Source organism: Urocitellus parryii, chromosome 5 (assembly GCF_045843805.1).
Source record: "Urocitellus parryii isolate mUroPar1 chromosome 5, mUroPar1.hap1, whole genome shotgun sequence".
NCBI lineage: Eukaryota > Metazoa > Chordata > Mammalia > Rodentia > Sciuridae > Urocitellus > Urocitellus parryii.
In genome coordinates this window covers 91,000,078-91,024,456 of record NC_135535.1, presented here as the reverse complement: position 1 = coordinate 91,024,456, position 24,379 = coordinate 91,000,078, and the positions used below count along the sequence as shown (strand labels likewise).

At 33.2% G+C, this 24,379-nt stretch overlaps 1 protein-coding gene across 1 annotated transcript in view; it reads left to right on the top strand.

Moving 5' to 3' along the window:
• The window catches only part of Plekha5 (pleckstrin homology domain containing A5), a 233,190-nt gene that overhangs the window by 144,882 nt on the left and 63,929 nt on the right, over positions 1–24,379 (top strand). The window contains exons 8-12 of the mRNA XM_077798245.1: positions 2,855–2,955; positions 6,597–6,712; positions 10,892–11,359; positions 18,340–18,805; positions 21,660–21,743. Of these exons, the coding sequence (XP_077654371.1) occupies positions 2,855–2,955; positions 6,597–6,712; positions 10,892–11,359; positions 18,340–18,805; positions 21,660–21,743 (1,235 nt within the window). The remainder of the gene's footprint in view (positions 1–2,854; positions 2,956–6,596; positions 6,713–10,891; positions 11,360–18,339; positions 18,806–21,659; positions 21,744–24,379) is intronic.

Genomic DNA, 24,379 nt, shown 5'->3' with positions numbered 1-24,379 from the left:
AAGAGCCAAAGTGAACAGAGTATTGGGAGTTGGGGTGGAGAGGGGAGAACAATGCAAAGCCTCTGAATTAGGAAAGTTGAATCTTGGATGTTGAATTTAGAATGTTGAAGGAGGGAAGAAAAAAAAAGCAAACCAAGTTGTGGAGCTACCAATAGGGAAGGAGACAGGACAAGACAAATAGAGATCACACCATGTAGAATTCTTTGGAGTCTGAATTCTACCATAAAAGTCATAAAGAAACAAGTAAATGTTTTTAAACATAAAAATTGTATGTTTACAATTTACATTATCACAAGATCCCTCAAGCTGTTAATGGAGAGTGCACTGAATAGGGGAAAGGAAAAGACTTGGTAGGAATTACTATGTAGAGATGATAATACCCTAAACGAAGGTAGTGAGCTTTTTTTTTTTTTTTTTTTTTTGAGACACTAGACACTAGTTAGATGGTAGGATGTAAAAATGAAAAAACTAAACCTGTCTTGATGGAAGTCACAGGTTAGCTGACAAAGTATAAAACAAATGCCATAGTACATGCTTGTTTATGTTCAGGTGAGTATTGACCATGCCTGTACAAGGAAGGAATCAGAAAAGAAGGATGATCCGGCCAAAGAACTTACTGTGCACAAAGCACGTGTGCTTGTCATATTTGTAAAATGACACAAGACTTATATTGCTAAAATTAAAGTTCTATCTGAAGACCCAATAAGGTATTTGTTTGCCATCCTAATGAATCTTAACTCTTATCCTTAGCTCAAGAATAATAACAGGATAAAACATACATTTTAGAAAAATCACTAACACTTGAACTAGAAGCCAAGAGCCCAGATTAGAAATGATAATTAGTAGTAATATAATTACCCAGCTGTAATTGTATATATTTCACATTACCAGATATTTTTAAAGCTAAACTTGAAATTAGGAATCTAAAATGTCACTTTACTCCAATAAAATATTGAGATTTTTATGGCTTCTATCCAAAGTTGTGTTCCTTGGAAAGTAAATTCTGTGATTAATGTGTAGAAGGCATATTATTGGAGAGTGTTCTTGGGACCACCACCTATGGCAAGGAAAACAAGAAGAATGGAGCAGAAAGAGTAATTGCCCATATAGTCTCTAAAGGACCTCAGCCAGACCTATGGCAAGTTTGTTCACTCTCTTTAACATTACTCAGTACCTACTCTTTGCTTGGCAGTGTCTGAAGCACTCTATCTGGTGAGGCAGCATTTAGGATAGAACTAAACAAGAATGTCATGATTAAGAGCATTTAAGACTCTAGTAAAGAATTCTTAAGATGGTCATTTAACAGAAATGAATATTGTATATACACTGGTATTTAATTTAATAATAATGGCAATATTTATTGGACACTTAAATATGTGCTGAATTCTTTGTATTAACTTATTTAACCCTCATAACAGTCTTTTGAGGTAACTCCTAATACGTGCTCAGTTTTATAGATGATGAAACTAATGTTCTGAGCATTAATAATGTGCCCCAAATCTCACAGCTAATTAATGCCAGACTGGAAACAATCTGTAATGCAAGGGAATCACCATACTATACTACCTCTACATATTATATAGCAACTTTAGGAAAGATAATTTTATTATGGAACATAAAAGAAGGTATTTGATGACTTCATGAGCTGTTTCTGATTAAATCCTTTATTTGTAAACAAAACTGGATTTAAAATTAGAATATGACATTTTTTGGAATGGACATATTCTGCATGATTGAAGACTACTTTCCAGATCTTTTTTAATGCTTTGGACTGAGTATGCACTTCTGTTGATTCTTTTTTGTATTACCGAAATACATCTGAATGAGTACAATATAATAAAAGCAAAATTTTGTTCCATTGTTCTGAGAAAAACTATAGAATAATTAACCTCCATCTAATGTATCTTTTTTCCCTTTTGGAAGTTTCACCATGTATCCTAGAAATGAAGAAAAAATAAGTAAAACCCCTTCTTAAATTCAGGGTAATTTTTGAAAGCACACAGAAAGCATAATAAAAATATTTTCCATGTATAGTTTTCCCTCATTGGTGATTTCACCAGCCCAACATACAACTTAATTAATTCATCTTCTAGTTCTATAACTAGTTAACTAACTTTAGTTCTAGTTATTTCAAATTTTATAAAGGCCTCTGCCCCAAGCTGTAATTTAACAACATGCATCTGTGCTGTGCCAAAATAAATGTTTTGTTCTTTTTGTTGGTTGGTTGGTTTTGGTACTGGGGATTTAACCCTGGGGTGCTTTACCACTGAGCTATATCTCCAGCCCCTTTTTATTTGAGACAGGGCCTCGCTGAGTTGCTTAGGGCCTTGTAAAGTTGCTGAAGCTGACTTTGAACTTGCAAAACATTTTATATTAGGGTAACAAAGGAAAGCCTCATTGATGAGTCAGTTGAGCAAAGACTGAAGGATGCAAGCAAGTGAACCACATATTTACCTGGCATTAAAATGGTTGGGCATTTAAATCCTACCATAAATGTGGGTAGGATTAAAGTTTTTGTGTAATCATTTACATGCTAATGTATTTTGAGTGAGTCCTATAGAAAGGGATTTTACAGAATGCAGCACCACATAAACCAAAGAAGTGTACAATGTTTTTGTGTCTAAGAGACATTTTTTGTAAGCAATTTTTTATTTGCTTAGAATAGGAAAACCTGTTGATAATAAATAAATATCTTTCTGCTATTTGAAGTTTTCATTTAAAACCTTAAAAAGATCTGCCTAAACGTAAATACAATTATATATATGAACCTTTTGATTTGTTCCAAATAAACTTTGAGAAAACTTATTCTGCTTCATAAGAACATTTAACATTCTAATCCAATATTATCTCTTAGATGAGAAAGAAGAGGGTATCCTGGGAAGCATACTATTACCTAGTTTTCAGATAGCTATGCTAACCTCTGAGGATCACATTAATCGCAAATATGCTTTTAAGGTAAGGAAATAATTGTGCTATTTTATTCTGTGTTTGAAACTTGCATTGATTATAAAAATAGATATTGATCCACAGATTTGGAAAAAGATATTTCAGCTATGCTGTTTTTTTAATATTTAAAATATTAATTAATGATCTTATGGTTGTATGGGAGAAAGTCCCTTTAGGAAACATGCTGAAATATTCAGAGATCAGGTGCCTTCATACCTGTTTTCAATTGGTTTTAGATAAAACATGTCAAAATGCTAAATAATTCATAAATATAGATACAGATGTCCTTGTGATCATCATGCTATTCTTTCAAAGTTACTATATGCTGGAATTTTTTCATAATAAATTTGTGTTAAGAGAATTATAAAAGACAACTGGTTTTTGGCATAATATATGTGTATTTATGAATTTATAGGATAATTGCAAACATGTTCTTAGGTCTAAGTATATAATGCTCATCTGATAATTTTCCCGAGACAACTGAAGTTAAGACATTAATTCTGCCATTATTAAATACAACCAGACCTGAGATCCACTCCCATGACATTACCTACTCATCTCTGTGATTTTGCTGGTTTGTGGATCACTTTCAGAAAAAACCACTTTAATGCTAAATAGGTAAATTTTTGTTTTCAAAAACCATGCTGCATTTCTTGTCTTAATGATTATGACTAAAATAAATTCCAAAAGTTAACCTCTTTTTTTTCCCTGCCCCTTGTCCTCCCTTTTTTTCCCTCACTTTGGGTCACTTATGTTTGAAGAACTCTAAAGGGTTTTATGTAGAAATTTCATTTTAAAGAAAAAGAGGCAAGTAAGAATAATATATACTATCGTTTAACAATAAAAAGTGTTTATCTTGTTATCAATTTATTCAATTTTAAATACTTGTTTACCTCCCCCCCCCCTTGGTACCAAGAATTGAACCCAGGGGCACTTAACCACTGAGCCACATTCCCAGCCCTTTTTATTTTTTGTTTTGAGGCAGGGTCTTGCTAAGTTGCTTAGGACCTGACTAAGTTGCTGAGGCTGGCTTTGAATTTGCAGTCCTCCTGCCTCAGCCTCTCGAGCTGCTGGGCCTATTTACTTTAAAAGAATACTAAGGACCACAATTGATTTATAACTTTAGGTAATTAATGTATTATGTTATTAGGTATAGAGGTAAGAGGAGTAGAGATAGAAGGATGGGCTAAATATGGATAACCTTTTGAGAACATAATATGAGGCCTGAGGATAAAAGGGGAGTAACTTCTTATTTAAGTAAAATTTATCAGAATAAACTTATAAACAGTAAGGCCGGGCACAGTGGTACACGCCTGTGATCCCAGTGGCTCAGAGGCTGAGACAGGAGGATCGTGAGTTCAAAGCCAGCCTCAGCAATAGTGAGGCACTAAGTAACTCAGTGAGACCCTGTCTCTAAATAAAAATACAAAATAGGGCTGGGGATGTGACTCAGTGGTCATGTGCCCCTGAGTTCAATCCCCAATACCGCCCTCTCCCCCCAAAAAAAAGAAACAGTGGGTAAACTAGAGGGAAAAAATTAAATATTTTGAAGTGTTGTAACAAAATGTTATAGCAAAATGTGGATAAACACAATAACTTTATAAAACACACATGTAGGACTATATAATAGTAATACTGTTATTTGGTTAGAAGCTTAAGTTTTTTGTTGCTTGTCAATTTAGCCAATGTTTCTTGAGTTTTTTTCTGTTTGTAGGACATTTTGCATGGATTCTTATACTCTTAAAAAATACTAGAATGTTAAAATAGCAATAAAAGTAAATACACGTTTAATATATTTTTTCTGTAATTATTTGATTTAATTTTATTTTTTCTACAACAAGAAGAGTAATTGCTGTCTCAAATTCTCTCTTCCATGGTGTTTCTTCTGAATTTATGATCTGCTTTATTACTGAGTCTGTTGACACTGATGCTACTACTTATCAAAAGGGTAAGTAGTGGGTTGGGGTTGTGGCTCAGAGCACTTGCCTTGCACAGATGTGGTACTGGGTTCAGTCCTCAGCACCACATAAAAATAAATAAACAAAATAAAGATATTATATCCATGTATAACTAAAAAAATATTTTTAAAAATGTAAGTAGAAACATCATAGATAAATACTATATATACTCAAGCATAGAACTGGATTGGGTAGTTTGACATCATCTGGTAAATATTTCCACTTGACTGATAGCAAGAGTGGGTGGCCTTCTAGCATGGGCAGTGACTTTTTATTTTTTCAGAAGCCTGCTTGGACAGTTCAGTGACATTTTTGTGGCAGTTTTAATAATTTGAACAATATGGGGCATTTGATCTGTTTCTTTTGAGCTGTGTTGATATGGTTATGTCCTATATAATCAAGTGAAATTTATTCATTATGCCATTTTAATAGTGTGTTCATTAAATTTATGTGTATCCTTAAAAAAAAGTTTTCAGAAACTAATTTGGCATCGTAGGTGAAGTAGATAATCAGATCTTAGAAGAGTGAAGTATGTGGTTCAAGATTTATTCCTTTCCTTTTTTTACATTTATTTAGCACACTAACTATATACTTATTATGCTTCCCTTACTCTAATGGGCCATCTAATGGACAATGATCACAGACTTTTAGAGATGGGTGGGTTTATTGGGAGTTATATCTTTATCCCTTTTTATTTTTTATTTTGAGACAGAGAATCACAAAGTTGTCCAGGCTGGTTTCAAAATTGTGGTTTTTCTGCCATAGCCTCCTGAATAGCTAGGGTTATAAGCATGTACCACTGTGGAGGAAATTAAAAACATTTCCTCACTCCTGACTTCCACTTTCTTTCCTGCTTCAACACAGCTTTTTCTGCTCTCCATCTTTGCAAGTCAGACCAGAGATTAAGATCAATGTTTAGTGTATACACCCTGTATAGGCATCTCATCAGCATCTTTTGTTTTCCTTCTGTTTCACTGATAAAGATGCAGATGAACCATGATTAAAAAAAAAAAACAGGTGTTAGTGGTAGAGTGCTTGCTTAGCATGAATGAGGCCCTGGGTTTGTTCAATCCCTAGTAACAGAAAAAAAAAAAAAAAAAAAGAAGAAGTAGAAAAACCTGTATCAGTTACATGAGGTTTCTTCTAACTGAAACTGTTATTTAAATTTTAACTATGAAACTAAAAAAGATAAAAATTAATAGGAAGTAATCATTTTTAATCATTTATAAATCTTTTTTATTTTAGTTTGTGTATAGATGTCTGCTAAGACTTCTACAAAGTAACAGCAGCTTTTGAGAACTAAACAAGTTGTTAACACCAGAGGGAAATTTTGTTGCTAGTTGCTCATTATTCTTAAGTGACTTGCAGTAGTGAAAATTGCTAGAGATGTATACATGGAAAAGACAGCACTAAATGCTTCATTTCGTAACATTCTTTCCTTCCTAACTCCTTTTTTTTTTAATTTTTAGAGAACACACAACTAAAAGGAAAAATAAGAGAAAAATAATCTCTTTTTCAACATTACTACTTATAGTTTTTCTTAAATTACTTTATATCACATACAAAAGAAGTCTACTTTTCTTTGAAATAAAATAGTAATGATCTAGGTAAGGAACCACTTACCTTTTTTTTCTTTTTCTTTTACAGGATTACATATTTTTATGATAAAATGGTCGTATCATTTTCAATCAGGCAGCCCATCCAAACATGCGGACATATTATTTCTGCACTGATACAGGAAAGGAAATGGAGTTGTGGATGAAAGCCATGTTAGATGCTGCCCTTGTACAGACAGAACCTGTGAAAAGGTAAAAGCCTATAAGGAAAATAACAGTGATTTCCACTTTCATTTTATTCCATACCTTGCAAGTATTCATTATCATATACATATCATTTTAGTAGTCATGATATAAAATCAGTTTTCCCTCAGAAAGCAAGGATTAATTCATGTTTATATTAAGTTAATATGACTTTTGTTTAAGATACCACGTACATTTTTATTTCACCTTTCCTCTTTACTCATTTTCACCTATCAGTGTACTGGGGTGAATCTAGAATCCTAACATTCAAACTGAATGTTCTTTCTTCTTACAGAATTACCTTTAATTTCCGGTAAGTACATTTTTAATTGTTATTTTAAAGCTACACAGAATTTTTATCCTTCAAGACAGTGTTTTTTAAAAGATCCTAAATCTTAGGAGAGAATTTATTGTCATGAAGTTAATTTGTTTTTATGTTTATTTTGAAGTTTAAAAAATTATAATAAGAAATTTGAGGAATTTTATTTAACATTTTCTAGTGAATTCTGATTATTTTATGATGAATATTTCCAGAAAATAGTTCATCAAGCATTTAAATTATTTCTAAATATATCCACTTCTTAATTAATTGTACCTTCTTTCTTTTAAAACTCCATTACTCAGATTCCTTCATAATATAGGTATGTACTATTAAAATTGATCTAAGAATGGTTTCTCTTTCCTGCTTGAAGAAATGAATCATTTTTAATACTCAACTATATTAAAAACTAGTCAAAATAAATCTGTTTCTCAAACAACACAAATAGAAGCTGAATAAATGTACTTTTAAAAATAAGTGTTTATATATATTCCTATATTTTTAAAAAGATTTATAATACAATTAAGTTTTGTTTCTAGTCAGTGATAATTGAATACATTTATTTATTTGATAGCAGGGATTGAACCCAGGGGCTCTTAACCACTGAGCCACATCCCCAGTCTTGCCAAGTTTCTTAAGGCCATGCTAAGTTTCTGAGACTGGGTTTGAACTTGAGATCCTCCTGCCTCAGCCTCATGAGTCACTGGGATTATAGGCATGCACCACCAGCCTGGCCCATTATTTTCATTTTATATGTCTTATTGTATTTGTGTGTGTGTATTGTTTTCGTTTTGTTTGTAAACTTCATTTTGTATTGGGTTTTGAAGATCTAACCCAGAGGCTTTTACATAATAAACATAATAAACAAGCACTCCATCACTGAGGTATACTCCCAAACCTACATTTTAATTTTTGATCCACATAACAGTAATTATAAATATTTTGGGGAAACAGTGTTACATTTCAAAACATGTATATAGTCCCATCTATGTATGATATATCAAAGTATATAAGTGCATTCTATTGTCATGTATAACTAATTAAAACAAATAAAAAATTTTAAAAAATATATAGTGTGTGATGATCATATCAGGCATACCTGTTACCTGATATGTATTTCTTTTATTAGAAGCATTCAAAATCCTCTCTACTAGTTATTTTTAAATATTCAGTTAATTAGTATCAACTATACTTATGGTAGTTATTCCTCCTCTCCAGCTGCACACCTGGACCCATTTCCATCCTCGCTCCATCCTTTCCCCTTCACACTTTTCCATACTTTGATAATCACTATTATGTTCTCTACTTCTTTAAACATTTTAGGTTTCATATGTAAGTGAGAACATTTTTGTCTTTCTATACTTTGCTTCTCTTTTTTCACTTAATGATCTTTGGTTCATCCATGTCACAGCAAATGACAGAGTTACTGTCTTTCATTGCTGAATAATTATATACCATTGTGTGTGTGTGTGTGTGTGTGTGTGTATCTAAATTATTTCTAAATATATCCACTTCTTAATTTATATATACTATATAATATATATACTATTTTTTGTGTGTATATACCTATACACACATACGCATGTATATATATCACACATGGATATGTCACATTTTCTTTATCCATTCATTCATCAGTGAACACCCAGATTGATTTCATATTTTGATTATTGTGGACAATATTGTTTATTGTCATGCAGTAAGCATGAAAATGCAGATGTGTCTTTGAAATACTGATTTTAGTTCCTTTGGATATAGTCCCAGTAGTGGAATTTCTAGATCAGATGGCAATTCTATTTTTAGTTTTTTGAGGAACCTTCATACCTTTTCCATAATGGCTGTACTAACTTTTGCTATATTTTCTGTCATAGCTTAAATGTTATTCTTTTAAATTAGATCATGAGTTTTGCATTAGATAATGAGTTTTGCATTATTTATGTGATCTTAGCATAGTTTTCTGAGTCACTTTTTCATTTACAGAGAAGTCATCTTATGTGTCTTTTACCTGATATCCTCAATGAAAAATCTTTAGGAAAAGCACATGGTCCTAATTTAGAGGAATAACTTTAGATAGATAGACTAGAAATGAAGAGATTTGAATTTTTTTAAGGATAGCCACATAGTATTACATGCCTGTAATCCCAGCAACTCAGAAGGTTGAGGCAAGAGGTTTACAGGTTTGAGGCCAGTCTCAGCAACTTAACAGGGCTCTGAGAAACTTATTGAGAACTTGTCTTAAAATTTAAAAATATAAAGAGCTGAGAATATAGCTCAGTGGTAAAGCACCCCCTGTCTTCAATCCCCAATATTAAAAAAAAATTAAGATATTTAATATTCAGTGCTAATTCCCCACTGCCCAAAATTCAGCAAGGATAAATTTGCTTTGTGTGGAAGTTTTTCTAATAATATTACCCTGCAAGGGAAAGAAGATCCCTAGTATATCTTAGTAAACTTTTCCTATTTCTGTTATTGATTCCAATCTGGAAGCTGTGGTTTATATCTAACTTAAATATGAAGGTAGGCTATAACTTACTCCAAGAAAACTTATTGCATTTCTTTTCATTTTGTCCTTAACCACTGTTTCCCAAACTGTCTGTAGATATCTATATCTATATATCTTTATAGTTAGAATGTAGACATATGTATGCGGGTATATTATATTTTCCACACATCACAAAACTTGGTAGCAAAAAACATGTAGGCTCAATTAGGAATATTATTATATATATTGAAATGTGGAAGGCCAGGCAGAATGATTTATGTTGCAATCCCAGCATCTTTTGGGAGGCTGAGGCAGAAAAATTCCAAATTCAAGGCCAGCCTGGGCAACCTAGTAAGACCCTTTCTCAAAACAAAATGTAAAAGGAATTTGGGGATTAGCTTACTGGTAGAGTACCCATGAAAAGAAACATGAAAGTTAGCCAGTTCCTGAGAGTCCTCCCTGAATGGCATGATATTGGCAGCTTGATACAAATTCAGGTACTCAGCTTGATCTTGTCAGAGCATGGATATGATAGGCTCAGAAAAACTGATTTTCATCAAAAAGACCTAGAGATAGCAACTGGAATGGTTGGTAGTGACCTCTCAAGTGGCCCAGACACATGCTGTGAATTACCACGTTCTTTGGTTGGGCAAATGGACAGAAAATATCAGATTCTAATCCAGAATTGTTTGATAAGAACACTTCTGGTCCTAAGGGATGTGCCTGCCACTGATTAATTCATCTGGTTCTCATAACAGCCTTCTAATCTTGGTACTGCAGTTAAACCCATTTCCAAAGACAAATTTGAGGCAAGTTTCTGTACCTTGCCCAAAGACAGCTGGTCACTGACAGAATTGTTACTGAAAACAATGTAGTCTGTCTCCACAAGCTCTAAAACCATGCTTATGTATTCTTGCACACAAAGAGCTAGTCTTACAGTTTAGATCTATGATAGCATCAGGCTGTGATTTCCTATTGCAGCTATTCCTACTAGCACTCATGTTTGTCTCATGGGAAAGCTAACCATCATGGCTGGGAGCCATGTTTATTTCAAGTGACTGACTACAATGTTGTTGTTTTAACTGTTAAAAGAAATCTCATTTGCTTTATTTCCAGATTTCTAATGGTGGGGGCACACACCACTTTTTATCCTCTAGTGCTTTTTACTTATGATTTCTTCTTCCCCTCTCTGTTTATATATTTTGGTGATGTGCTTGAATGTTAATACCACAGCTTTAAGGATTTGAGCAGACTTGTCCTCTGTGACTCTTTTGGGGTATATTTGCTTTTTTTTTATGAAGTCAGATTTTTCCTAGATTGAACCCCAAGTATAACACCTGCCTTATTTCATCTGATTTACTATGATTTTTTTTTTCTCTAATTTCAGAGTGGACAAGATTACATCCGAAAGTATACCAACTAAAGAAACCAATAACATTCCCAACCATAGAGTGCTAATTAAACCAGAGGCCCAAAACAACCAAAAAAACAAGGAAATAGGCAAAATTGAAGAAAAAAGGGCATTAGAAGCTGAAAAATACGGATTTCAGAAGGATGGTCAAGATAGACCTTTGACAAAAATTAATACTGTAAAGTTAAATTCTTTGCCATCTGAATATGAAAGTGGGTCATCATGCCTAGCCCAGACTGCACACTACAGACAAGTCAATATGAATAGTTCAGAGAACAAGATAGTCAATGTCAGCCTAGCAGATCTTAGAGGAGGAAATCACCCAAATACAGGGCCTTTGCACACAGAGGCTGATCGAGTCATACAAAGAACAAATTCAATGCAACAGTTGGAACAATGGATTAAAATCCAGAAAGGAAGGGGACATGAAGAAGAAACCAGAGGGTAAGTGTCTTATTATTCAGAATTCAGGTTTCTTTGACGTTTTGTTGGTGGAGACTGGTTTCTGAGCTACTACTTGAAAGTATTAGATATTATAGTTTGGTCTTTTGCTCATAGTGATCAGATGTAAATATTTTTTTTCTGTTCTTCATTGTGCCATCATTTCGTTTTGCTGGTAGCAAGGGGTTATCCTTCCAGGTCCAGTACAAGGAAAGACTTATAACTTGTAGGTAAAGGTCAAGTTTTGGGTGATGGAGAGACCAAGCCCAATTCTCACCTTGACCCTCTGCCACTATCTCCTCCTCCTAGAATTCTGAACTATGGCTAGTTAATAGAGATTTGTCTCTAACTTCCCCACTTCCCTAATATGACTCTCCTTCCTTATGAGCTTCTACATCCTAGTGCTAATCTGACTTTCCTTCTTTATCCTAGTGCAATGTAAGGAGATCTTGAGACAAATATCATGGAGATAATTAAGTTTTATTATTTTCTAATTCTCAAGACTCATTCCTGGACTTTCTTTAATAAATCAGAAGGCACATGACTAAGTATTAATTTTTTTCCTCTAGTCAGGTATGGTGGCATACACCTTAATCCCAGTGACTTGAAAGTCTGGGGCAGAAGGATCACAAGTTAAAGACCTGCCTAGGCAATTGAGCAAGACCTTGTCTCAAAATAAGAAGTTCTAGAGATGTACCTCAGAGGTATACACACACACACACAAAAAAAAAAAAAAAAAAAATTTTTTTTTGTGGTTCCTGTGAGTCTGTATCTCCAAAGAGATACAGACTGAACTTGAATATAGTTGGAAATGGCATCAGTATATCAAAATAATTAAAAGTAAGTGTGAAGGGCTAGGGATATAGCCCAGTTTGTAGAGTGCTTGCCTCACATTCACAAGGCCCTGGTTTCAATCCCCAGTGCCACACACACACACACAAAAGTAAAAAGTATAAGAATTCACTGGGGAGGCTAAATAAAAAAAGATTTTTAAGGAAAAGCCTGAAAGGAATAATAGATGGGGAGCCTGAACAATAACACCACTGATACAGACCAGAGGAAGTAGAGGAAAAATAAGTACCTTTTGATGGGAAAATTTTACATTTTATTTTATTTTTTTTATTATTGGTTGTTCAAGACATTACATAGTTCTTGACATATCATATTTCATACATTTGATTCAAGTGGGTTATGAACTCCCATTTTTACCCCGTATACAGATTGCAGAATCACATCGGTTATACATCCACGTTTTTAGATATTGCCATACTAGTGTCTGTTGTATTCTGTTGCCTTTCCTATCCTCTACTATCCCCCCTCCCCTCCCATCTTCTCTCTCTACCCCATCTACTGTAATTCATTTCTCTCCCTTTCCCCTCACTTCCTCTTATATGTAATTTTGTATAACAATGAGGGTCTCCTTCCATTTCCATGCAATTTCCCTTCTCTCTCCCTTTCCCTCCCACCTCTCCTCCCTGTTTAATGTTAATCTTCTTCTCATGCTCTTCCTCCCTGCTCTGTTCTTAGTTGCTTTCCTTATATCAAAGAAGACATTCAGCATTTGTTTTTTAGGGATTGGCTAACTTCACTTAGCATAATCTGCTCTAATGCCATCCATTTCCCTGCAAATGCCATGATTTTGTCATTTTTTAGTGCAGAGTAATATAAATGCCACATTTTTTTATCCATTCATCTATTGAAGGGCATCTAGGTTGGTTCCACAGTCTAGCTATTGTGAATTGTGCTGCTATGAACATCGATGTAGCAGTATTCCTATAGTAGGCTCTTTTAAGGTCTTTAGGGAATAGTCCAAGAAGGGGAATAGCTGGGTCAAATGGTGGTTCCATTCCCAGCTTTCCAAGGAATCTCCATACTGCTTTCCAAATTGGCCTTACCAATTTGCAGTCCCACCAGCAGTGTACAAGTGTACCCTTTTCCCTACATCCTCGACAGCACTTGTTGTTGTTTGACTTCATAATGGCTGCCAATCTTACTGGAGTGAGATGGTATCTTAGGGTGGTTTTGATTCGCATTTCTCTGACTGCTAGAGATGGTGAGCATTTTTTCATGTATTTGTTGATTGATTGTATGTCCTCCTCAGAGAGAGAGAGAGAGAGAGAGAGAGAAAATTTTTAATATTTATTTTTTAGTTTTCAGCGGACACAACATCTTTGTTTATATGTGGTGCTGAGGATCGAACCCAGGCCGCACACGTGCCAGGCGAGCACGCTACCACTTGAGCCATATCCCCAGCCCAAAATTTTACATTTTAAAGAGGGCATTTTAGAGTGAGTCCTAAGCACCTTAGCAAGACCCTGTCTCAAAATAAAAAAGGGCTGAGGATATAGCTCAGTGGTAAAGCACTCCTGGGTTCAAACCCCAGTACCCCCACACACAAAAAAAAAATTAAAGAAATAAAATCAAAAAGTAAATTTTAATTCTTAAAAGTACTTTATTATTCTACTAAACATAAAAATTAACTGCATAGTTACTTTAACTCTGAGCAGTAGAAAACCAGGAAACAATGACTTAAATGATGCTTTGGGATTTTGTTAATTGAATGAAGATTATTTTAACAGTGAAATTTCTGAGGTGTAAGAATATTCTTCCAGTTTTCCACAATTGTCAGAAGTCTCTTTTCTTCTACAAGTGTAGCTCAAAAGCCTGGGTACACTTGGCTTCCTCTATTATTTCCTACAATGATGCAAATATATCCTCTATATGATACATAGTTGACCTGTTTGTTTGTTTGTTTTTTTAACACTCTTTGTTCTCTTTTCTAATTTTCCCAAGGGAGAATTGTGAAAAATAGCTGCTATTTCAAAAACATAATTTAGCAGGTCGATTATACAACATAATGATTATAGTTTTAGTAATGTATTTGTATGTATGAAAATTGCTGAAAGAGATTTTCAGTGTTTTCACTACCAAAAAAAAAACATGAGGTTATATATATATATTAATTTACTTTATTTAGCAATTTGACATTATATACATATTTTAAAGCATCATGTTGTATATGAGAAATGTATGCAATTTTTGTCAATTTGTAAAAAAAAGAAAAGAGTGAGCAATGCTCAAACTGCACACTAAAAACAAAAGAGAGAATATTTTTAACATACCAGATTGGTCAAAATTATAAATAAGTGAATTGATTAATATATAAATGTATAAATAAAAGTTAATTCTTAAATGTTGGATAAAATGACAAAATGAATAAGTTAAATAAAGATTAGAAAAGAAGCAAGAAATAGTTCTGGGGAAGAAAATTGAAAGGTATGTGGAATTATTTGGTAAAATAATCACTTTCAAGAAAATAATAAAAATTACAATCAGAATATTTGCTGAATCTCTAGCCAAGTTAAATCTCACATCAAAGAATAATCACTTTCCCTTAAATAAATTAATTATTTCTGTAGTTTAAAAGGGTATAAAAAGATTCAGCAAGTATTTGGAAATTAGGTTTTTGCTTTTGTTAAGTATAAATGTTAATTTTAAGTCCCTTGATAAATATAATTAATGTTTATAAAGTCTTTCTGTGACTGTTTTCAGTGCACATCGATGGCTTGTAAAGGGTGGTCTTAAATTATTTTAAGCTAAGGCTCTGGATTCTCTCATCTTTGGGTTCATAGTGATGCCAATTTCCATAAATGCTGTTAATTAGATATTCTTTTGAAATAACTAGAATCTATTTTGGATCTTTGAAAAATATCTTCTACATTATTAAATAAACCTTATCATTTAAAAGGTGTCATGGTACTTTTTATTGGTAGAAAGAAGCAAAATTGTAATTCTTGGAATAATTCATTTTTCAACCTTATGAAAAGGTTTCTTTTATTATTAAAGTCCTGATAAAAAGATTAAAAGGTTTAATATTTAGTCAAATGATAGGTCCCTGTGTCCGTGAACAAAGCTTTAAAGTTTCTTTGTGAGTAGCAGGCACTGTTAAGATGCATGGTGCCTTAAGCCATTATTCTGCATGGCATAATCACAGGGACAGGGTTTTCATGGTGTCTGACAGGCAGCTGCTGGTGAATAAGCCAAGAAACCTGATGAAGGAGCTTACAGTATTCATTTCTTAAGCTTTCACTTAAAAGTAAAACACACTTTGCTTAATTTGAATTTCTTTGGGGGGAAATTACTGAAGGAAATGTAGTTTTTGAAAAACAAGTCTCCAAATACAAGAAAGTGTATGGGACAAAAATGATTTTACTTAGTAATAACTTAATTTTCTACCAAAAGTCCCCCAAAAGTGATTCCAAAGATGGCAGAAACCCTTTTAAACTTAATAATTATTAATTAACCACACTAACTTGAAAAAAACAAAAACATGTTGATGATCATATGATGGTTTGACAGTTCAAGTTTAATGTACATTGTGTACAACAGAATCCAGCTCACACATTATGAATGCTTCAACACTGACAGAGGTGTTTGGTTTAATGAGACTTTCTGAACTGTAATTTATACATTGATTTAGAGATAGTTTTTCCTATGTTTTAGGTTGGCAGTGTATGTCCCTTCATTATGAATACATTTTCATGATATAGTACATGCTTAATTTACACTCATTTGCATGTTTTGAGGCTTTTACAGTATTTCTTAAATTTGATGAATGACCAAATAATCCTGCTTTAATACAAGGGCAGTCTCTTGGATGGAATCAACTTCCCTTGACTGCATTTTTTTTTTATCTTTACTATGCTGTTCCCCCACTGTCTTAGCATTCTCAAAGCAATTGTTGTAACTCATCTAAGTATTTAGCAAAAAAGCAAGAATCAAAACTTTGTTCTAGTAATTTTTTGATCAACCATTTTTTCCTGCATTACTGTTTATCCCCCATGTTGCTATATTTTTCAATCTTATCTGCTTTGTGGGTTCCTAAACCCACAAAGAAAAGTTGTACTTATTTAACATGAGACTTTGTCTTTGTATAAAAGTAATATATATATATATATATTATACCCATTGTTAGCATGCTTCAGATCTCAATTTATTACACCTGATCACAATGGTATTTTTTTACTATAATATTTTAATACTTATGCATTGTTACTGATATAAAGTTTTTGTATCAAAAGGACTTTAGCATTCAGATTATCAGCCAGGGATTTCCAGATTATTAAAATTGTGGTCAGGTAATTTACACATTAGTTTTTTTTACCCTTTGTGATTTGTGAAATTACCAACATCTGTGACATTTTAATGACCAGTAGGAGGCAGCAAAGCACGCAGGTGTGCATGCATAATTCCAAAGTATATTCTATGGTGAAAATATAATAATTAGGAGACATTTATTAAGTAAACATTTAAAGAAGTGATAAAGAAACCTGGGTTCATGGAGTCCCAACAACCCCACTATGATGTTTATTAGTTCATTAAAGTAGATTGATTTTTACATTAAGATATAAACGTATACCCATGGAGATGGTAGCATATGGACCTTTGTTGTTTGTTTGTGTTTTTTTGGTGGTGCTGAGGATGACCCTAGGGCCTCATGCATGCCAGGCAAGTGCTCTACCACCGAGCCATATCCCTAGCCCCTAATATGGACATTCTTAATTTACTTTGGGGTGGGAAATGGGGGTACGAGGGATTGAACTCAGGGACACTCAACCACTGAGCCATATCCCCAGCCCTATTTTGTATTTCATTTAGAGGCAGGGTCTCACTGAGTTGCTTAGTGCCTCACTTTGTGCTGAGGCTGCCTTTGAACTCGTGATCCTCCTACCTTTGCCTCCTGAGCTTCTGAGGTTACAGGCGTGTGCCACCAAACCCAGCTATAATTTAATTTTTTTTAATTTAAATTTTTTTCTGTGGTTGGTGATTATAAAGACTGTTTGTACCTAGAATCTGAATTTTAACCTTACATGTCTCTGAAAATACTGGGGAAACAATATACTTCATGTAGAATTTTTAGTTAACTTTAAAATTCATTTCATATATTTGACCTACCGTGAGATTAGCACAGAAATAATTTTGACAAACATCATCAAAATTTTGTGAGTGGTTAATTGGAATTTTATTATTTCATTTTGAATACTGCAATGACATTCTGGGTTTATTAGTAATGTGCAATTAGGTATTCAATTCTAAGAATTTGCATTTTAAAGGAATTATATTTTATTTTTAATGTACATTAGTTTCTAGAGTACTTTAAAGCAAAACTCTCCCAAAATATTGATATCATCTTGAAGTAGAATATTGATTACTATGTTGGAAACATTGCAGAATTCTTAAGATTGTAGTTTGCTTTGTCTTTAAATAATGAAATTCTGATCTGTAGTCTAAAATCATTTCTAATTTTCAAGTTAGGGAAGTTATAAAGAGTTACTACTTCAGGCCACAAATGCACTTCTGTTCTTCCTCCCATAATCAGCCATGCATTCCAAAGGAAAAATTACAACAGAATAGTCAACTACTTTGTAATGGAATAATTCATTACCTATTTTTATGCTTCATAAGTACAACTTGAAAACTTGCATATTTGAATACATTTGTACACAGAAATCCTATTCAGCTTTTCTGATGAGATGTATAGAAATAAGGTTCTGGGAGTTTATTTATGTAAAAATAAATAAAATGTAGGGGTACAATTGAGATTAGTTTCTGAACATTCTTATTTCTCAAATGAAGTATAGTAAATATTCTTTTTTTTAAAGCCAAACTGTAAATTTTGTGAAAGTAGTAGTCCTTTTATGTAGTTGCTATAGACATAAATGCTATTTATTTAAAATTGAATTTCATCAATCTTTTTTGTTTGTTTGTTTATTTCCTGGTACTGGTGGATCAAACCCAGGGCCTTTCATCTGCTAGGCAGTGTTAGTGCACTAACACTAAGCTGTATCCTCAGACCAGTATTTTGAGTCTTTAAAAAATATACTAAATAGTTTACTTACCAGAAAAAAAGAAATGTACTATAATTTGGAATTTGTAAACAACTTTCTCCTTCATTTTTATGTTTCAATTATTTTCTATTTTAGAGTAATTTCTTACCAAACTTTACCAAGAAATATGCCAAGCCACAGAACCCAGATTATGGCCCGCTACCCTGAGGGTTATAGAACACTCCCAAGAAACAGCAAGACCAGGCCTGAAAGTATCTGCAGTGTGACCCCTTCCAGTCATGACAAGACAGTAGGAGCTGGAGCAGAAGAGAAACGGAGGTCGATGAGAGATGACACTATGTGGCAGCTCTACGAATGGCAACAGCGTCAGTTCTATAATAAGCAGAGCACCCTTCCTCGACACAGTTCTTTGAGCAGTCCTAAAACCATGGTTAATATTTCTGACCAAACAATGCACTCTATTCCCACATCACCTTCCCATGGTTCAATAGCTGTTTACCAGGGTTACTCCCCTCAGCGAACTTATAGATCAGAAGTATCTTCACCAATTCAGAGAGGAGATGTGACAATAGACCGTAGACACAGGGGTCATCACCCTAAGGTAAAATGTGTTCTAATATTGTGTTAACTCACTATTTAATAGATGTTATGTTTTCTTTCTAATATGCTCTTTAAAATGTGAGAGGCAGGAAATTAGGGAGAAAAGAAAGACTGTTCTTATGTATAAAATCTAAGTTGGCAATGCTTCAGAACTCTTAATACCATAGAAACAATTCTTTCAAGCATTATGCATTCTTCTCTGTCTGATAGCATATCTCATCAGCTCTCTGTGTTAAAGACAACGTGTATTTTTATTTACTCTTTACACACTTGGGAATTCTTCTTCCCTTGGGACAAGCCAAATACCTGTCCTTTTCTGGTATACCTGCAGTCTTGAATCTAGCTTGTCCTGTTTTTTTACTAGGATTTACCTTCTAACCACTTGACTGGCATGTTGAGAACTCCTTATATACCTAACTGAACATTAGAGACTACCAATATTTAATAATATGCACCTTTAAAAATTAACATACAGGTAGAGATCATGGTTTGGTTTTTTTGTTTGTTTGTTTTTGTTTGTGGTGCTGGGGAATAAACCCAGGACCTTGCACATACTAGGCAAGTGCTGTACCATTGAACTATATCCCCAGCCCCATAAATCATTTTTAATTTGTACCTTAAGTTAGTTGCTTAGTGGATTACTTGATAATTTTTTAAATATTTTTAGTTGAAAACTAATATTTTTAGTTATAGATAGACACAGTACCTTTATTTATTTATTTTTGTGGTGCTAAGAATCGAACCCAGTGCCTTACACACATGCTAGGGAAATGCTCTACCACCGAGCCAAAACCACAGTCCCTATTTGAAGTTAATTTAGTACTTTGTGTCAATCATCTTTGAATAATGCCAAAGCAGATGTTGTAATGAGTTAGCCATTATAAATTCAGTTCCCTAATGTCAATCCTAAAATAAAAAGAATGTCCTTTTACTTCTAATTCCTAAAAAATTTCCTACACCATTTTAAAATGTATCTTCTTACCTTGAGACAGGCCAAATACTGCAGTTACATTATTGAACAAAATATTTACTTGCTATTTCCATAAACATTTGTTGGAAATTACTAAAGCAATCAGGAATTTTATTTTGAAGAAAGCTTGAAGGATGGGAATATAGTTCAAAGGTAGAGTGCTTAACTAGTGTACATGAGGCCCTGAGGTTTGTTTAGTCCTTAGCACCACAAAAAAACAGTGAGGGGGAGCCTAAAGTTTGCCTTTAAAAGCCTCACTTTAAACTCATTTAACAAATTTTATTGTTTTGGCACTTTGTACATCCAAAGACTAAATCATAATAGATAAAAATAGTATCAATATACAAGAAAAATCTGATTTAATACAGTTTAATGTAAGCATTTAAAGTGGCTAAATTATATGCTCTCCTGATTTTCAGTAGTTTCATGTTCTTGGCCAAATACATCACTTGTTTCAGTAATAAATACACTATCTGTCCAGTTCCCAGAACAACTGAGTATCTACTGTTGCAACTTCTAATAAATTTGTTCAACATTGCCAAATTTTTCTTTGATACTATCCTTTTCATCTTCCTTGGAGTACATCACTACTTCTCAAAAGTGTAGTCCATGAACCGTGAAGGACAGAGTCCCTAAACATCTCCACAGCCCTTCCAGGGAGTGTATAAACTCAAAACTATCTTTATAGTAGTAAGGCATTATTCATTATATTACCATTTGCACTAATAGCGAAACAGTGAATCAAGATTGTGTCCCCAAACTATACTGATGGTCGTGGTAGTGTGCTTCGTTGCTACACACTTGGAATAAAAAATAAAATAGCAAGTTAAGATTCCCGTTGATGAAATAGTGAGAAACTATCTTATGGAATCTTAATTAACCTGTCACTACATATCTTTTTAATCTACATGTGATGAAATGGGAATACGCATAAACCATTTCTGTTGCATACCATGACATTATTTGAGTTGCAAGCTAAGCTAGCTCCTTTTTTGTAGAACACCATTTTTATTTGAACAAAAGACAGGTATGATTATTCAGATTGGTATTTGACAGATACATTTAAAGTGAAATGTAAGCCTGTTATTTCAAAGAAAACAACTGACAGTATTTGTCCCTGATGAAAATATTTGAGTGTTTAAGAAAAAAATCAGATTTTTGTGTATCTGCCACTCTGAGCTTAATATCTTCCCAGAGCTTAAAGATTGATGGTGATATTAATAAATGTGTAATTCAGAAATGTGTCAATGTTGGAAACATTGTATAGCTCACTGAACCAATATTTTCCAGATGACTGCTGTTTCATATTACCAAATCATGTTTGGGTGAAGGTTAAAGTGCAAATAGATCAATGGTTTTCAAAACTTCATTGATATGGATTTAGATACCACTCTGCAATTAAACTTTAAAAATTTGAGTAAAGTGTCACTTTTTTTTAGCTTTAATAGTGGAAAAGATGAATATCTACAGTTATTAAAGTAAAAACTATTAAAGTTCTCCCTTTTCCAACTGCATGGATCCAGGACAGATTTTTTTTCACATGCTTTCACTAAGATATTTTTACAACAGACTGCAAATATGAATGCAGAAGCAAATATGAGATTCCAGCCAGACATTGAATTTGCAAAACTGTATATATAATATATTCTTAAGATTATAAAGGGGTCCCCAGATCAAAGAGTTTAATTGCTGAATCAGACTACATAGATGCACTCTGTTCATCAGCATCTGTATTTTAGTGAAACAAGAAGTGTTAGTATCTTCCGTCACAAGCACTAATAGCGATTTTTAATTGATATTTCATAATATAAATTAAAGTTTCTCATCAGTGATATTCATCAAAAAAAGCTTCACCACAGAATCATTTGTACCTTTATTTTCCTAGCATGTCTATGTGCCTGACAGAAGATCAATGCCAGCTGGCCTAACTTTACAGTCTGTTAGTCCCCAGAGCCTCCAAGGCAAAACGGTGAGTGTGATATCTTTATTTACCATATTATGTTTTATTTATTGTATATGCTACTCAGGAAGGCACATATCTGACATAGTTTTTAAGTTTTAAATTTTCAGAAATATCTCCCAAAGAAAAACCATTACTGCTTTTGTGGAAGAGATTCCACATCAGAGGAATTTGGAATTATGTAATCATTTCAGTATGTTAATGGACTCCTTTCCTTTAATGTCTGACAGCCTAAATAAAAGATGATATTTTAAAATTTATTGGATAACATAGATGGGTTTCTTTGATTTGTTAATTTCCTTATCCTCAGAACGGAAGTTGGAGTAATCATTAGTGGAACAGATCCATTAAGCAACCATTTGTAGTCAACTACAGACCCTCTAAGAAATTTTTCCTATGAATTTTGGTATAAGTTAACTACTTGGGAGCCAAAAATAACTAATTTACACAGAGAGAGAAAGACTATAAGAATACTATAAGAATAATACATTTTATTATCAGTATTATAGTCAGATTTGGAAGGGTTTTTATTACCACAGCATTACTGTTCTTCAAAGAGAAAAGATTTTTTTTAATCACTTCAGTTCATTTAATTAGCATTCTTTTATCAGGGAAACTGTCTTATTAGATCATCTTAATTTCTATGAAGATATGATTTTAGTGCCTAAATGGTTGTTTATTAGTCTCTTCCTGCAGTAATCAAAACAAATTTATTTTATGTTTTTATACATATTGCCTTGTTTCACCTTTTGTATGTTTAAATATAAGGAAATCATTCCTGGCTTTAAACTACCTGAAGTTTATTATTAAAGAATATAAATATTTTTTGGTTAAACCCCAAAACTTTTAAATGTTGGTATTTATAAATATTAAATTATCTGACAAAGAAACAGACATGAATCATAAAATAAAGGATAAACAACATATATTTTCTTTCCTGCCTTGCTCCCTCTAGAGGATATAGACCACCTCTCCTACTTTTTTCCCAATCAAATATGCCTTTTTATTTGACCTCAATTTAATTATATAGCAAACTTATTGGGATATTTTATCATTTTGAAAATGTTCTCATCTTTTTAGTTTCATAAATAATAAATGAGAGGTTCAAAATTTCTTGTTTATGTATTCCTGTCAAATATCACTCTGGGTTTTAGAATCTGTGCAGCCGTTCTTCCAACCCACTATCTCCCTGACAGGATTTCAAGATCTTGGCCTGATGATCATGAGGCAAGAACTGTCTCAGAATCATGAGTTTATAAGATGTTGCTGGCTTTAAAATAAATTGGGCTATTCTTTTTCACTTAACATAGTTTCTTCAATTCACAGAAACTAAACATTTGTTGACTTTTTATTTTTTCATATTGTTTTTGACAACTTAATACCATAAAAACTATTGTCTTGCCTCTCTGGAGTACCCAGTTTTATCTAAAGAATCCAGTAGGAGTTGTAGTTTACTTCTATTGACACTTACCATTTGAAGGCAGTAATATTTAATGTACTTCCAAATAACAGTTAAATACTTTCTGTCTCTAAAAAAGGATTATATAGAAAATATAGAGCAACCACAAATTAACAGAACAGAAAAGAGCTAATGTAATGCTGTGATGTAAACAATGCAAATCAATCTTGGAAATACCTTTGGCCTGGATAGGAGTGCATTGTAGCACTTTAGAAGAGACTGCCTCTCTCCTACCTGCTGTTTTTAATCATAACAAAGCTAAGAGAAGCACCAAATAATACTTAATGGCCTGTGAGATCACCAGTGCCCATACTTTTACAGCATTTCTAACAAAGAAAAATAGAATGGCATGTTAAGGAATTTCATTTACCATTGAAATTTACTCTCCTATTGCTCTTAGTAACCATTCAGGAATGCAAAAGACTCTGTGCTTTCCCTAATATGAAAGAAGTGGTTATGTGCCCTTGGAAACTTTTTTTTTTTAATCTTTGAAAAATATACTTGTTTTGGGCCAGACGCAGTGGCACACGCCTATAATCCCAGTGGTTCAGGAGGCTGAGGCAGCAAGATCTCAAGTTCAAAGCCAGCCTCAGCAAAAGTGAGGTGCTAAACCACTCAGTGAGACCCTGTCTCAAAAAAATATATAGATATAGATATAGATATAGATATATACACACACGTAAAAAAAATAGGGCTTGGGGATGGGGCTCAGTGATTAAGTGCCCTTGAGTTCAATCCCTGGTACCAAAATATATATATACTTGTTTTGGTATTTTAAATGCTATGAAAGCACTAATGGTAACATAACAAAATATAACGGGAAAGTAATTAATAAACCCAGGTACTGAGTTTTATATTGTGAAAATATATCCAAGTTTTAAATTAATTTGAATTTTTTTTTATTTGCCTTCTATTCTCTAAAATGGTGTGTTGGACATGCAGGTATTGTTCTATTGCTAGAAAATCTTAGGTATAATTTTTATAAATATCTTAATAATCTTTTAATAACTCTTGTATACGACCCTTTATTAATGGTATTGTGCTTTTTTTTATACTTAGCATTTAGATGTTCTCTCATACGTTGTGAGAAAATGCCTTAATATACTGTTGTTTTGCTGTAAAGTAACACTATTCCTTCTATTTCTCTAGATATCTATGCATTTATGTAGGACCTATCATCATAGTG